General features: G+C 40.9%; 1 protein-coding gene across 4 annotated transcripts in view; it reads left to right on the plus strand.

Annotated features, from left to right (window-relative positions):
* Window positions 1-2,551, plus strand: part of NCKAP1 (NCK associated protein 1) — a 221,324-nt gene extending 218,773 nt beyond the window's left edge. For all 4 annotated transcript variants that reach the window (XM_073633731.1, XM_073633733.1, XM_073633732.1 and 1 more), the window contains one exon: window positions 1,503-2,551. In XM_073633731.1, coding sequence (XP_073489832.1) covers window positions 1,503-1,619 — 117 coding nt within the window. In that variant the 3' untranslated portion in view covers window positions 1,620-2,551. The remainder of the gene's footprint in view (window positions 1-1,502) is intronic.
* Window positions 2,552-16,982: the final 14,431 nt, after the last annotated feature.

Genomic DNA, 16,982 nt, shown 5'->3' on the forward strand with positions numbered 1-16,982 from the left:
TTCTCTCCAAAAATTGGCATTTGCAAAAAAGATTGCCCTTGGGTAGCTGTTTTATGTTACTCTACATGCAGCAATTTCACACATTACAAATTACATTTTTTTTTTAATGACTGGTGTTGAGGATTAGTCTACCCTACACTAAAATTTTGATTGTAAATACATATTTATGGGATTTTCATCCCATGCTCATCCCTTTCAGTCATTTCCACTGGGGAATCACCATTTTAGTACTGTAGCAGGTAATATAAACTGTCAGGGGTAAGCCAGTTGAAATTAATGGGTGGACCTGAGAAATCGGGTGCCTGGATATTTTTCCATAACCATCTAAAGTTGCTGGGCAATTTATGCCTCCAGCAATGATACAGAGCTGAAATGTGTGAAGTCAATTGACTCTATTTTAAAATGGACTGACCCTTGATTTGTGAAAAATTAGGCTTCATGCACGCAGGGCTTAAAGCGATGGTAATCCGCAGTTGGTGGGTAAACAAAAACACTGCAAGGCAATGTCATAATATGCTAGTATGCATTGCATACTAGCATATTATGAGAAACTTACCTTTGAGTGAAGTCCTCCAGTTCCACGCTGTCACAGCTGAGAGGGCTTCCATCTTCCCCCGGTCTTCCTTCCAAGTTTGTGACACGATGATGTCACTCCCGCGCATGTGCACGGGAGCCACCGTTTACAGCACAGGCTCTGAAGGTCCGGTACTGTATGCGAGAGCTTCAGAGCGCATGTGCCGGTGACGTCACCAGCTGCATGCATTCTGAATATCTCCTAAGCAGTACAAGTTTAGGAGATATTCACAGTAAACTCTGTTCCACCACTTATACCTACAGTTAAGCCTATAATAAGGCTTACCTGTAGGTATAAGTGGTGTAACAGCGTTTACTATCCCTTTGAAAATGCCACTTTTACAGACGTTTTTTATTTCGATTTTTCCCCAGCCTGTAAGAGCATCTCTGTTAGCCTATGTGTCCATGCACACACAGGTGTTTACAGGCATATTGAAAGAGGAAAAGTTTTGAGGCTGAAAAAAATGCACCAACAGCACGTTTAGGAGAGGAACTTTTGGGCAGAAGAAATGATAAGCGTGTTCATGCATACCAGTAGCAAGAATAAATTAACTTTTTGGCCAATGGAATCGATGAAAGCCCAAACGCTTAATGAGCCTAAACGCCTGTGGAAAACATGACTTTAGGCGAGCTTTTTTTTCTGCTAGGAGCAAAACATCCTGTGTGCATGAGTCCTTAATGGTCACAGTTTGCTTGAAAGTTGCTACAAATAACTGCGTAAAGTAGGGGTTTGATTTTAAAAAAATCTTTACAGGATGCAAGCTAAGAGTTAATAAAAAAATAAATAAAACTGGTATGCTTGCAAAAGAAGTTCATTCACCCAACTTGCTCAAGCATAACTGTCTAAATTAGTGATTGTTCAAATGTCCTAACTTTTTTGTATAATGCGGTGATTGATGTAATAAAGACATTTGTTTCTGCTCAAACAGATTGTGCAAGAGTCACCATTCCTGACCATGGACTTGCTGGAATCTTGCTTCCCATACGTCTTACTGAGGAACGCTTACCACGCAGTTTACAAACAGAGTGTTACATCCTCTGCATAAACATTTACTTTGTGAAAACACGGCACAAGCTTGTTCAGCCTGAAAACTGTGGAGTATTTTTTCCTGAATGATTGGGAAATGAAAATGGTTTTGTGACTTAAATTCTTCCCCCCCATTCCATTGTACAAGTATTTTTGACAAGTGGTTTCTTCTTCTTTTTTCTTTTTTTTTTGCAGTTGTACTACCAGATAAGCTTGGTTGGTTGCACTACATTACAGAAAAAAAAAATACAAAAAATTAAAAAAGTTTCAGAACAGTTTCATCCAGAGAATAAAATAAAAATGAGGGGACAAACTAAAACAAAACACTATTTTTTGCTCTTTTTTTTTTGTTTTTTTTTTTTTTGTTTTTGATAACTCATCATGCTGAAATATTATTGCTTGTTTATTATTTCAAAGAAATGTATTTAGTGATTATTTTAGATGGTGATATAGGTGACATATGTGTGTAAATTATTTCATATAGGAGAGTTATAATCTGTACCTTTTTATGTTCTTATCGATAACGGTTTGGTTAGGTGATTCTGTGATTTTCTGTGAAGTAATTGCACCATTTACATCTTTTCTTTTTTTTTCCCCCCATTGCATTTTGCAGTAAGTTCTAAAACAAAAATTGAAAAAAAAAAAAAAAAAAAAAGATCATCTCTCCACATTTTGTGACTACTCATTATTTACAGTACAGACTTCCTTTCCGGTATTTTAAGCAGCAGATGTTTGTAAAAAGCATAGTATTTTTTTTTATTCAACTAATTTCCATAATGCTCTGTTGGTATTAACATTACCATTGTAATCTGCTATATGGTATGACATTCTCATGCATTTATCAAATGTTCATACATTGTTCTTTTTCCCTTAACCACTTTTATATGTTTTAACTTTTTGAAATTCAAGTGTACCTTCCATAACATACAATAAACACTAGACTGTATCAAAGCAAGGCGTGCAGTGCTTGAATTGAAGCCACTTCAGCCCCGGAAGGATTTACCCCCTTAATGACTAGGCCATTTTTAATGATAAGGCATTGCGTTCATTTAACTGACAATTGCGCGGTCATGCGACGTTGTACCCTAACAAAATTTGATGTGTGTTTTTTTTGGGTTTTTTTTTTTTACCACAAATGGAGCTTTCTTTTGGTGATATTTGATCACCTCTGTGGTTTTTATTTTTTGCACTATAAACAAAAAAGAGCAACAATTTTGAAAAAAATTTTTTACTTTCTGCTATAAAACATATCCAATCCAAATATGTAAAAAATCTAATTTCTTCATCAATTTAGTCCCATTTGTATTCGGCTACATGTTTTTTGTAAAAAAAAAAAAAAAAAAATCACAATAAGAGTATATTTATTGGTTTGCGCAAATGTTATTGCGTCTACAAACTATGGGATAGATTTAGAGACCCTTTTTTTTTTTTTTTTTTTTTTTTTTTTTACTAGTAATGGCGGCGATCAGTGATTTTTAGCGGGTTTTCAGCAGACAAATTGGACATGAAATGACACTTTTTGGGAACCCGTGGCACCAATACAGTGGTCAGTGCTAAAAAAAAAGCACTGACACTATGAATGACACTGGCTGGGAAGGGGTTAACATCGGGCAACCAAAGGATTAAATGTGTTCCCTAGGTGTGCTTTCTTACTGTGTGGGGGATGCTCTCACTAGACAGAGAGAAATCTGTGTTCCTCATTAGTAGGAATCACAGATCTCTCTCTTCCTCTGGGACAGAAGAATAGTCTGCCTGTGTATATATATATATATATATATATATATATATATATATATATATATATATATATATATATATATATATATATATATATATATATAGGCAGACCGCCGTTCTGTCATTCCCCCAATCTCCGGTAGCCGGCGGCCATCCTGGCTGCTGGACCCACTGATTGGCTCCGCTGTGTCCAATGCAGGCGTGCATGCTCCAGACCAGGAAGCGCGAACAACGTACAGGTACGTTGTTTTGCACAGCCGGGCCGCCCTGCTGCAGTATATGTGTGGTGGGGGGTCCGAAAGTAGTTAATGTGCTAATGTGTACACTACCTCAAATCACAGCAATGTACTTTGGTATGATGTGGTGGCAATCAATCTGAAAGTCACTGTAGCACACCTTGCCAACAGACTTGTAGTTTGATGTGCTACCAAAAATTCTAGGTGTACCTTTTTTGATGTGTATACAGACCATCCAGATGAATGGACTTCCCTTATGCAATGCACATTCATTTGTGTGCGCTAATCCAATTTAATAGTGTAAATGGACTCTAAGGCCAGCCATACACTGTTCACATCTCAGCCTGTTCAGCAGGAAGGAACTGGACAAGATTCTAATCATTAATGGGCAGGCTGAATGTATCAAGTTGATTGATCAACCAGCCTGCCGGATTCATTTCCGATAATCGCAAGCGGCTGCTATAGCCGCTAGCAGCAATCACTGTCTTCTCCCGGTGAGAACGGCTTCCCCCACCCGCCGAGAGAAGACTATTGCTCGGAAGGGGGTATTCCCCTGTCAGCACTGTCTGTGTTGATGGGGGAATCGTGCAAATTTATTTTCTGCAACCCATGGTTGCAGGAAAGGAATTTGTACCATCTATGGGCTGCTTTAAGCTGAACTCCAGGCGAACAAACACTAGTGTCCTAAGGTGATGGATCTTTTTTCCCTTACAGAGAAATCACTCTTAGCTTAACTGGCTTATTATTTTATCTTTAGATTCTTCAATCGGCTACCTTTGCATCGGCGCAGGACTGTTTTAACACCACATCTAAATCTAGCTCTATCTCAGGCAAGCGACAAAGCAGCCTATCTGACTTTGGCAGACTTTTCTGCAACTATGTCACAATTTCTTGGCCAACTAAGGGGCTTTCATACAGCCAACACTGTTCAGGGCTCAGAAATGCCAGGCTCCTTTCCCAGCTCAACCATATCTACCGAATTCAGATGCTGATATGCCTGCCGTAGAAAGTGGTAGACATAGGAAGGAAGTGAAGAGGACCTGGAAGTGGTGTTGGAGCAGGCTGCAGAAGATTTCTCACCCCCAGTCACCTAATATATGTGAGGTTATAACTTTACCCAATATGCTTGCAAATGTTGATTTACTGTGAGCAAAAGCCTCGGTATTGCCATCTTGATTCTCCTCTGTCTCACCATGCCACTTTGGGTACAAAGAGACCTGCTAAATCTAACAAGATATTCCCTGTTCATGGAATAAAAATTGTAAAAAGAAAGTAAACAAAAATGATTTATTTTTTCTTTTTTACATATTGTCACCAGTCTGTGTCCCTAAACACTGCCACACAGTCATATGGTAATGCTGTACTGTTCTGATGACAGTATGTGTAAAAATGAAAAGATCAATGTGAAAAAAAATTATTTAATTTATAAATTTTTGAGAAAACTCACCATGCCTCTTACTAAATACTCTGGGCTGTCTACTTTCCAATGGGGTTATTTTTGGGTCATTTATACTGTCCTGATATTTTAAGGGCCTCAAGAGATAGGTAGTCAGAACTGATCAGTTAAAAAAAAAAAATATTAGATCATCAGACTAAATAATAAACGCTGATTTGGGTCATTTTTTACCAAAGAAATTTAACAGAATATATTTTGACAAACTTATGAACGAAGAATTTTTTTTGACTAGTATTTTTCAGTTATAACACAAAAAAAATAATCCAATAGTAATTAAATGCCACCAAACAAGAAAGCTCTGTCGGTTTAAAAAAAAATGAGTAATTGGCATTAGTAGCTGGAAAGTGGCCTGGGCAGGAAGGGGGGGAAAGTGTCTGATACTGAAGTAGTTAAATGGCACACATGGATTCATATACAATCGGAGAAACCCAACCGCATATAGTTGAGCATTGTCATAAAATGGCATATCAACAACACATCATGGAACAAACGATGTGATAAATATAAGCCATGTATTCAGCTATAAATGAGCAGAGACTAGAACCAACAGCTTAATGTCCACATGTAAGGCCCCTTTCACACTTGTGCGACCTGGCTGTGATTTTTGACACGACTTGAAGCAATGCCTGTGCAATCATGAGGTCTTTGGACCTCGAGTCGCATCAAAGCCAGACCAAAGTAGTGCAGGGACTACTTTGAAGTTGCACAGATATCAACGGCACTCATTGGCAATCATGGGGTACGACTTGTCATTCGACTTTGCAGCCCCAAGTCACACAAGTTTGAAAGGGGCCTAAAGACAACCCAAACAGAGAATCAAGCCATGTTGATACAATGTTGCTTCAAGGCTGAATCAAGTACACACATACACAAACACACACAGCCTGTAAGACTTGCAGGTCACAAATGTATTTAATGCTGTGCACAGAAGTCCTGTATCTGTTTTTACTAGCAACCTGTCAACAATGAATGTAGCTCATTGTGTATCAAATCATTATTTGGAAAGTCTTGGATAAACAGCACATCTACACAGCTGTCATTACGCAGTGAAAATAAATTGCTATAAGGAAGTAAACAGGCACATAATGCATTGGCAAGGATAATTGGAAACAAGCCAGCAGGTAAGTAAGGTGAAACCCTTAGCAATAATCAGCTGGTTCTCTAGGGCAATGCCAAAATGCTAATTTCTTGTTTTTGTGCTGGTATGTGCATAATACACTGCTTTAGAACGTTTCCAGCCATCTGCTACTTGATGAGCAACAGAGCTTGTTCCTGTTAAGGGGAGCCTGGCACCCTTACAGAGTGTTTTCCAGCAATCCCCTTCAACTTTGATGTGTGCGCTGCGACAGTTTAATGTGACATTTCAACACTTTTTTAAAATTGTCACGCATGCCCCAGTTTGGGTAACCCTCTACCTCTGAGGCCTTTGTTTTTCCCAAATTCAAGCTTGGGGCCTTTACCGCAAGTTTTGGACTATAAAGTCCTCCAAACCTTTGAACAAGTCCTTCACACAATGTGGGAATCTCCCATTTATCAGAGTGGGTGATATCTTTTAGTCTTTAAAGGCATTTCAGATACTGGGGTCCAGAATGTGTGGTATCCAGGGCAACAAGAATTTCAAACTTTGCTTCATGTGTCAAACCTGTAAACTTCTCCAAAAAGCCTAGCTGATCACTGCATTTCTCTGGTACATCTCCTTTCGCAAAGGGTTAAAGCCATTATTCCAGAGCAGAAAGGGTTTCGGGGTTTCTGCTTAAACATGCTTAGTTCTCAAAGAAAAATGGGGCATTTGCCCCATACTCTTCTAAAGGTTCTCAACACTTTCCTTTGGGTACAAACATTCTGCATGGAATTTACAAGGTCAGTTATTGCTTCCCTTCATCTGTGAGACTCTTTTTGAGAGACTCTGTGAACCTTAAGGTTGCTTGCTTCCATATCCCAATCTTTCTGGTGTATCAACGCTACATGCATTTTGAGGTGGGCACAGAAAATTTCCCGTTTGTTGTTTTTTTTTCCCCCAGAAAGTTTTTAATAGAATATTAATGGAATACAGCCCAAAATGACATAGCATACAGTCAATTTGCACATAAAACTTTTAAAAATAATAAAATCGCATAAAAAAAAAAAATCACAGCTTAAATGCTGCCGGGTACACGCTTTATATATAAAGGTCAAGCAGATACAGACTATAACAAGATCAAGATATATATAATTTTACCATTCCAGCCACCAATAATGCCTTATAAGTTTTCATCTAACATTAAGTCTTTAGTAACCTGTCCATGGTCAGATCCGCCAGGGCAAGTCCGGGTACATCTAGCCATGACTCCCGTAACTTGTCATATTTTCGTGAGCACCCCCTATGATGATATATAATTTTTCCCATCTGCAATGTGTTACCTGTGGATGACAATACAATAATTTAACCCAGGAGATCTATGTCTCACCAAAGCCAAGCCGTTTATCTCACCAGAGATATGGCCACTCGATGCAATCAAAAGCCTTCATCATATCTAGCGAGAGCAAGGCCCTATGTCCCACGTTATCAGCCAAGGTTTGAATTAAGGCACAACCTTCTCTTATTCACCGCAGTGGATTTATTGGGCATAAATCCAACTTCCTCTGAGTGCACAATAGATGTAATAACCCCATTCAGTCTGATTGCCAATACCTTCGCTAGGAGTTTAATATCACTCTGTAGAAGTGAGATTGGTCTATATGAACCTGGGTCAACCGGGCCTCTCCCAGGTTTTAGGATTAAAACAATATTGGCCTTGGACATAGAGGGAGGTAGAGTTATCTGCTCCCAGGCTGCATTAAAGACCTTCAGTAATTGTGGCAATACTGTTTATATATATCTCCATGGGACGACCATCCTCCCCCAGTTAGGAAATGCAGCAAGTGCCACCTGCAACTCCTCAAATGTAAGGGGAGAGTTTAATTCCCTCTTTTTAACAGAAGCAAGTACTGGTAATGTAATTTAATTTAAATATTCCTCTAGTACTTAAGAAGAATAACTGGAGTTGGGGAGGTACAGTGTCTTGCATTACTTGATCTGGGGAGTGCACTAGGTGGCCGTCCGGTCTTTAATCGCTCCAATAGCAGGGGAGCTCTGCTGAGAATTAGCAATCCAGAAGGTGACCCGTGCACTTCCCTTCCTCGAATGCAAATTTGGAGAAAAACCCCTTTTCCACGAAGGAGGATAGCAGGTGCTTCTATGCAGACTGAGCCGACTGCAAAGCCTCCCAGGTGTAGTCAGTGGGGTCCTGTTCATACTGCGTCTCCAGGATATGAACTTGAGATTCAACTTCTTCTTGCAATACAGAAGAGGCCCTTTTCACTTTGGTAATTTCTGCAATAAGGAGTTCCCTCAAATAAGCTTTCAACGCCTCCCATTGAAGGAGAGTGGAATCATCAGGATTCTGGTTGGCAAAGAACTGGCGAATGCTCCGCTTTATCTCCCCAGGAGAGGAAAATCATTTCAGCAAAAAGGCATTGAATTTCCAGGGGGTCCTGAACGGTTGAAAGGGTGGGGAAACTATAAGTCGTATCACCAGATGTGAATGATTCGACACACTGCGGGGCTTATACATGACTTCTGAGATAGATGGGGGACATGACCAAGTTACCCACTGCCAGGTCGATCCTGGATAGATTACCGTGAGTTTTTGAAAAACATGAGAATTGTTTATCAAGAGGGTTACTATGCCTCCCAATATCAAACCATCCCACTTCATTCAACAACCGCAACAGAGGGGTTCCCCTCATTAAAATAGGATCCTGAGGAGCTAGATGTTTATCAATAGATGGGTTCAGCCCGCAATTAAAATCCCCAACAATCAGTAACAAAAGGTCCGGCCTCCCCTCCAATTAGGACAACAGAAGCTGGAGCAGCGCCACAGTGAAGGGTGGGGGAATGTATATACAAGCCAAAATACACTGCAAAACCCCAATATGACAATGCAAAAAAACAAAGAGTCCTTCAGAATCAATATTAACATCATATCCCTGGTAATCCAATAAGCCATGTACCAGAACACTCATACCCCGAGAAAACAAGGTGTGAGTGGAGTGGTAAGCCCATCCCACCCAAGGGTATTTCAGACAACCCCAGGTGAAATTTTTTAAGGCAGGAAAAAAAATCATTATGCGTTTATGAGGGGTGCTGAGTCCAGGAACGTTCCAAGAAATCACAGGGATCTCAGTCATGCAGGATGTTCAAAGAGAATCCGTGGCATATCATCTGTGGTAACATCTGCTATCAGGTTGGGACCATTCTGTCCGATAGCAATTGGCATATATACTGTCACAACCGAGCAAACCTTCAAACTTGCCCATCATGCTGCACTGCTCACTATAACAGGCTGTCAACAATGACTTAGAACAATTTAGACACAACGGCACCAATTTTAGAGAACTCATAGGTAGGAACTTGCTTGTGTCCCAAATTGTGGCCAAAAGAAACACAAAAAAGTAGAAAAAGAAAAACAATAAGTAGGCCTGTGAACATGGGAGACCAAACCAGTCTGAAAAATATGTAGAAGTGTGTGGGCCAGGGGTCTCAAACTGGTGGCCCTCCTGCTGTTGTGAAACTACAAGTCCCATGAGGCATCGCAAGGCTGACAGTTACAAGCATGACTTGCAGAGGCATGATGGGACTTGTAGTTTCACAACAGCTGGAGAGCTGCCAGTTTGAGACCCCCGATGTAGACAGTCTGTTTACACTTTGAAACAGCAAAACTGTCAGTAGACATGTGCAGGATGAAAAAAATTAGTTTAGTTTTGTTTCGTTTCGATTTGTTATTTAAATACATTTGTTGCGTTCGTTACATTCGTTTTCGGGATTCGTTTAGTTTCGTATTTGAATTCGAAAAAATTCGCCCGTATTCGAAAAAATTTGACTGCATTCGAAAAAATTTGATCGAATTTGAAAAAGTAAACTATATAAAACCATTTTGCAAAATTTGAAATTCGTATGGAATGAAAATAAATTGAAATATGAAATATTAGAATAGAATAGAAAATACTAGAAAAGAATAGCATAGAAAAACAATAGAACAGAAAAAAAAATTATATTCTATTCTAATCTTTTCTATTTGAATTCAAATTCATTCTGTACCAAATTCCAATTTCGGAAGATTGTTTATATATATATATATATATATATATATATATATATATATATATATATATATTTATTATTATTTTTTATTTTTTTTTCTATTCTGTTCTATTGTTTTTTTCTATTCTAGTCTTTTTCTATTAGAATTCGATTTCATTCTATTTCTATATAACCATTTTCCGAAATTCAAATTTAGTATAGAATGAATTCACATTCAAATAGAAAAGATTAGAATAAAATAGAAAATAATGGAAAAGAATAGCATAGAAAAACAACAGACCAGCATAGAAAAAAAAAAAAAATATATATATATATATATATAAAACATCTTCCAAAATTTGAATTTTGTATAATAGAATGAATTTGAATTCAAATAGAAAAGATTAGAATAGAAAAACAACAGAAAATTTTATATATATATATAATAAATCTTTCGAATTTGGTATAAGGTGAATTTGAATAGAAAACATTAGAATAGTGTAGAAAAGAATAGACTAGAAAAACAATAGAACAGAATAGAATAAAATATATATATTATATTCTGTTCTGTTCTATTGTTTTTCTAGTCTATTATTTTCTATTCTAATCTTTTCTATTCAAATTCATTCTATACGAAATTCGAATTTCAGAAGCCATCTTCCGAAATTCGAATTTCGCATAGAATGTATTCAAATTTGTATAGAAAAGTTTAGAATAGAATAGAAAAGAATAGCATAGAAAAACAATGGAACAGAATAGAAAAAAAAAATATATATATATATATATATATATAATATTTTATTCTGTTCTATTGTTTTTCTAGTCTATTATTTTCTATTCAAATTCATTCTATACGAAATTCGAACTTCAGAAGCCGTATAGAATGAATTTGAATAGAAAAGAAAAGCATAGAAAAACAATAGAACAGAATAATAAAAAAATATTATATATTCTATTGCTTTATTATTTTATATTCTATTTTATTGTATTTTTTTAGAAAATCATTTTCTATTTTTTTCGAATTCGATTCGAATTTGTTTTAGAATTTGTTCGTTTTTTTCGGATTCGTTTAAATTCGTTACTTTGATGCATACAAATTTCAGAATAATGAAAAATTTGTCCGAATTTAGATTCGGAACTAAACGAAATGCACATGGCTAACTGTCAGTTAAACCACAGTGTAGCTCATAGCTCAGTACACAATACATTAGCAAAACATTAACTTGCTTGAAGAGCCAAAAAATTGAGCCCAAGAAAGCATCAGGTGACCCAGGTCTTATTACCTGGTACGGGAAAGGAAGAATAAGCATCAGTCTCCATCTTCTGCATCACAATGGTGTCGTACAGCTTGCTCTTTACGATCCATCCATGCTGAGGCCTCTTGTGGATTCAAAGAAATATGTCTGCCCACCAGCCGTGACATGCAGCTTTGCAGGGTATATCATCGCATAGGATAATTGCAGGTTCCGCAGTCGCCTCTTCACACCAGTAAATTTTGCCCCGCGTCTGCACCTCCGCAGAGAAATCAGGGTAGAAAGATATTCTGGCCCCATTGTATTGAATGTTGGCGTGCTCCTGCGCACAGTGCAGTACTGTCTACTGGTCTCTATAGTGCATGAGACGGGCCAGCATCAGTCGAAGAGGACTGGCAGCGGCCAGTCCGGAGTGCGATGGGCTCGCTCCATTGTGAAAAAAGGGGAGAAGATGTCTTTACGGAAAAGTTCTATCAGCCAGCTTTCCACGGAAGTAGTCAGGTTTCTTCCTTCCATCTTTTCTGGCAGGCCCACAATGTGAATATTATTGCAGCACAGACGATTCCCCATATCATAGTTTCCTTTGCCAGTTGATGGGCTGTGTGGGCTTCCTGCACCAGCGGAGGTAGTTTATCTTCAATATCACTGACACTGCTTTCCACTGCAGTTGTCCGCTCCCAGATCTTTTGGAGCTCTTGTTGCAGCAGCGACACCTCTTACTGCAGGCCCCCAAATTGATCTTTTAAGGTGTTAAGCGAGGCTGGGCACATATGTATCACCCGCAATATTTCAGCCAAAGTGGGTTGTTCAGGCTCATCTAGCACATGGTCTGAGGGCAACGGGATCAATGGGTCTGTGACATCCTCACTATCAGAACTGCATACCATGGCCTCCTCAGTCTGCTCCTGCTCCTCCTGCACATGAAGACAGATTCTGCAGCCCCCCTGTTCTGTATCCACACTCCTCGACAGTTTTTGGGCATAATATAGCATATTTCTGGGCTGGTCCTTACCCTGATGCTTGAGGTTTTTCTTGCTACCCCATCTTTGCACTTCTGGGTGCATTGTGTGCACTATGCGAGGGCCATGGCAGCACCATCCTGGATGTCCAGACCCGCCGCCTTGTCCTTCCTATTGCAGGTCATTATTCCCCTTGTGCAGATGGCCAGTGGATCAATCAAGGGGTGCCCCAGAGTAGTACCTTCTGAATTCCCAAATAGCCATCTGACTCATGCTTTGGTTTATTATTTTCCCCATTATGGGTCTACCTTTAGGGGTAACTTAGGTATAAGTGACACCAATGACACCACATGGAAGAGAAATGTCACAAGGCCTTAGAAACAAAATAATTTCTTTACACAAGAAAGGTGAAGGCTAAGAGAAGATCAGCAAAGCTTTACTTATCAGTCAAAATACTGTAGCAAAAGTGATACAAAAATTTAAAGATGGAACTGCAACCATCTCACACAGACATGCAGACCCTCCACGAAAGTTAACACCTTGATAGGAGTCTCTTCTGATAAGGGTTGAAGAAAATCAGCATGCAATTTCACTGCAGTTAGCTAAAGAAGTAGAAAGCCAAACTGATATGATTGTATCCCATGAAGCAATACGGCGTAAACTGCATAGGAATGGCATGCATGGGTGTCATCCACGAAAGAAGCCTCTCCTAAAGCCCGCCTAAAATTTTGCCAGGGCCCATGCTGAAAAAGAAGAAGACTACTGGGACTCTGTACTCTGAAGTGATGAGACCAACGTAAATGATTTTGGAACTGATGAATTCACACTGTATGGCGTCGCAAAGGTTAGGAATACAAAGAAAAATTGCTTGGTGGTGGCAATGTCCTTCTGTGGGGCTGCTGGTGTCGAGGAGCTGCATTTCATTGATGGTATCATGAATTTACAGATGTACTGCTCTATATCGAAAGAGAAGATGGTACCATCACTCCGTGCCCTTGTTCGTCGTGCACTTTTCCAACATACCATTGATCCAATGCACACATCTGTTGCATTTCTGAAGAACAGGATTAAAGTGATTCCGTGGCCAAGTATGTCTCCTGATGTGAACCCAATCGAACACCTATGGGGAATTCTGAAGAGATAAGTTGAGCATCATTCTCCATCCATCTAAAAGGTCGTTCTTGAAGAATGGAAAAAGATAGATGTTGCAATATGTCACCAACTTGTTCATTCCATACCTAGAAGACTTGGTGCTGTACTTAGAAGGAGGTCATACAAAAATACTGTAGTAGTAGTTTTTGTTGTGGGGTGTATTCATTTTTGCATCAACTAATTTGAGTAAAACTGAAGATTTTGTAATCTAAGTTATATTATTAACCTCTCATGTAATGAGCTAAACAAATGTTCTATAAAACTCAGTTTTGTCAAAATTTTGGAAATTGTTATTTTATTGAGATTTTGATTAAAATTGTACTTTTCAAAAGGGGTGTACTCATTTGTGCTGAGCACTGCATGCACTTTGTCTTGCATTTCTATTTTGTCCCTAGGTCCAGGGATCTTCCAAGTATGGCAATGGATACTCTGGTTACTCCATGGGATCAGCTCAACTTGATTCTATGCCTTTCCTTCTCTAAAACACCACCCATAACCAGAGGCGTTGCTATGGGGGTGCGGGGGGTGCGGCCCGCACCGGGTGACACCCACCAGAGGGGTGACACCCACCAGAGGGGTGACACCAGGGCCGCCGCTAAACACTACTATAGATTGCCTCGGAGCGGTGCGAGCAGGGCATCCAGCAGTGCGGGGGAAACTGCCTGTAACACTCCCCCTTCAGGTTAAGCTGTCACTCGGAGATCTCCAATATCTCCGAGGCAGCCGAAGTTGGTGGGCGGAGCTGGGGGTGTGGCCGCGCCGCCTCCTCCACTCCTCCCACAGACTCCTTCACACTGGCTGATCCCGCAGCTGAAGGAGATAGTGGGCGGAGCTGGGGGTGTGGCCGCGCCGCCTCCTCCACTCCTTCCACAGACCTCTTCACACTGGCTGATCCCGAAGATCATCTGCAGGAATGAGGCATGCTGTAAGTTGCTGCACAGCACACTCTCACTGCATAGAGTCCTAACCTGCCCTGTGACACCCCAACCTGCTCTATACTACCCCAACCTGCCCTGCGCCAGTCATCCAAACCTGACCTGTGTTACCCACACCTGCCCTATACCACCCCAACATGCCCTGTGCCACCCCAACCTGCCCTGTGCTACTCCAACCTGCCCTGTGCCACCCCAACCTGCCCTATAGCACTCCAACCTGCCATGTGCCACCCTAACCTGCCCTGTGCCACCCCAACTTGTCCTGTGCCATTTCAACCTGCCCTGTGCCACCCCAACCTGCCCTATACCACTTCAACCTGCCCTGTGCCACCCCAACCTGCCCTATACCACTTCAACCTGCCCTGTGCCACCCCATCTGCCCTATACCACTTCAACCTGCTCTGTACCACCCCAACCTGCCCTGTGCCTACCCAACCTGCCCTATACCACTTCAACCTGCTCTGTACCACCCCAACCTGCCCTGTGCCACCCCAACCTGCCCTATACCACTTCAACCTGCTCTGTACCACCCCAACCTGCCCTGTGCCACCCCAACTTGCCCTATACCACTTCAACCTGCCCTGTACCACCCCAACCTGCCCTGTGCCACTTCAACCTGCCCTATACCACTTCAACCTGCCCTATACCACTCCAACCTGCCCTGTACCACCCCAACTTGTCCTGTGCCACTCCAACCTCCCCTATACCACCCCAACCTGCCTTGTACCACCCCAACCTGCCCTATACCACCCCAACCTGCTCTATACCACACCAACCTGCCCCGTGCCACCCTAACCTGCCCTGTACCACCCCAACTTGTCCTGTGCCACTCCAACCTGCCCTGAGCCACCCCAACCTGCCCTATGCCACTCCAACCTGCCCTGTGCCATGCCAACCTGCCCTGTACCACCCCAACTTGCCTTTTACCACTCCAACCTGCCCTGTACCACCCCAATCTGCCAATATATCACCCATACCTTCCAATATACCACCACAACCTGCCCTATACCACCCCAACCTGCCACTATACCACCCTATACTACCCTAACCTGCCACTATATCAACCTACACTATAATTTACAGGGGCCGGTTTGGGGTGCGTCCCATGACCGTGCACTACATGCAGGGTGCTGGGCAGCCTAGACATGAGAGGGGTGACACCATGTTTTACCGCACCAGGTGACACCAACCCTAGTGACGCCACTGCCCATAACTGCTATTCAGGATCGAGGTGGAGGGCATTTCCAGTGATACTCATCGCATCGCTGTCTGGCTCAGACAGATGTGGTACTCTGACTCAATCAGACTCCCTGAAGGCTCTCCCGATTTGCAGATCTTCTACCTCAAGGAGTGGTTTATAATGCTGCTTTACAGTTGTTGATTGTAACAGCGTAGCTTTTGAAGCCCAGGTCTTAAAAGACAGCATACCAAATTCTCCATTATTTTCTACAGTCTGGATCAAATTACAGCCCTGGTGATTCTCCTTGAGGGCATCGCTCCCTCTCCCCCCTGTATGTCCCCTAATGACACTGTAGAACCTCAACCTGGTTCTGTCAGTCCTTCATAAAACTGCCCTTTAAACCTATCAGGGATATTCCTCTATATACTCTAAGGTTGCCATCACTTCTGCAAGGCGTATTTGAGTTCCTGGCCTTAACATATAAAAAACCCTTTTTTGTGCTACACAGAGACCAGGTTGACCTGAGGCTTCAGGCCTCTTTTCTTCTCAAGTTGGTTTCTTCCTCTCACCTTAACCAATATGTTATGATAAGCAGGCATTTTATGGTATGTAAGCAAACCAGTTTTTTTTTTCTATACAGCAATAGAAATGTTTTTTTAAGTTAACTGATGGTAAGATCGACAAACGCTAAAATCGATAAATTAAGTCTGAGCTTCTCCCTGTTTTCCTGCATTCTCCATTTCTCCATAAACTTTAGAAACTCTGTATTTTCAGACTAAGCACATGCACCTCCCATGTTGAAGCTTGGACTTTATATACATTCCAGTGTTGTGGACAGGTAAGATGGGGTCATGCTGTATCTGTTATGTAAAAGCTGGCAAATTGGAATGTATTCAATTTATAGTGTAAACTCTTCAATCTCTGAGCTAAAATTCTTTTCCGATGATTTTTATTGAAAAGAGATTTAGACAAACAATGAATTACTCAATTGTACAAATAAACATCAAGCAATGGGGTTACAATGGGGATGATCAAAGCCATTGTATTATGATCATACCACGACTAAAACATATTATAGTGACTGTCCATGACCATCCCCGCCTGGAGGGGCAAGATGAAAGACATGCGAAAAGCATGAAGTGCAGTGGTTAACGTGGTCCAATAATTGTAGGCATAGTAATGTTGATACTATCATTTATGACAATTCAATACTATTATTCACATATGTTTCCAAAATGGGAAGAGGGGAATGGGGAGGGGATCTTATAAAAATGGCTTCTGTATAATGGAACCAAAATTGCCAATGTTAAACTGGGGAACACCACATTTCCATATAAATTAGGGTAAAGGTAATCCTGTAGCCTACATCAAGC

The sequence above is a fragment of the Aquarana catesbeiana genome, linkage group LG06 (assembly GCF_042186555.1).
Source record: "Aquarana catesbeiana isolate 2022-GZ linkage group LG06, ASM4218655v1, whole genome shotgun sequence".
Lineage (NCBI taxonomy): Eukaryota > Metazoa > Chordata > Amphibia > Anura > Ranidae > Aquarana > Aquarana catesbeiana.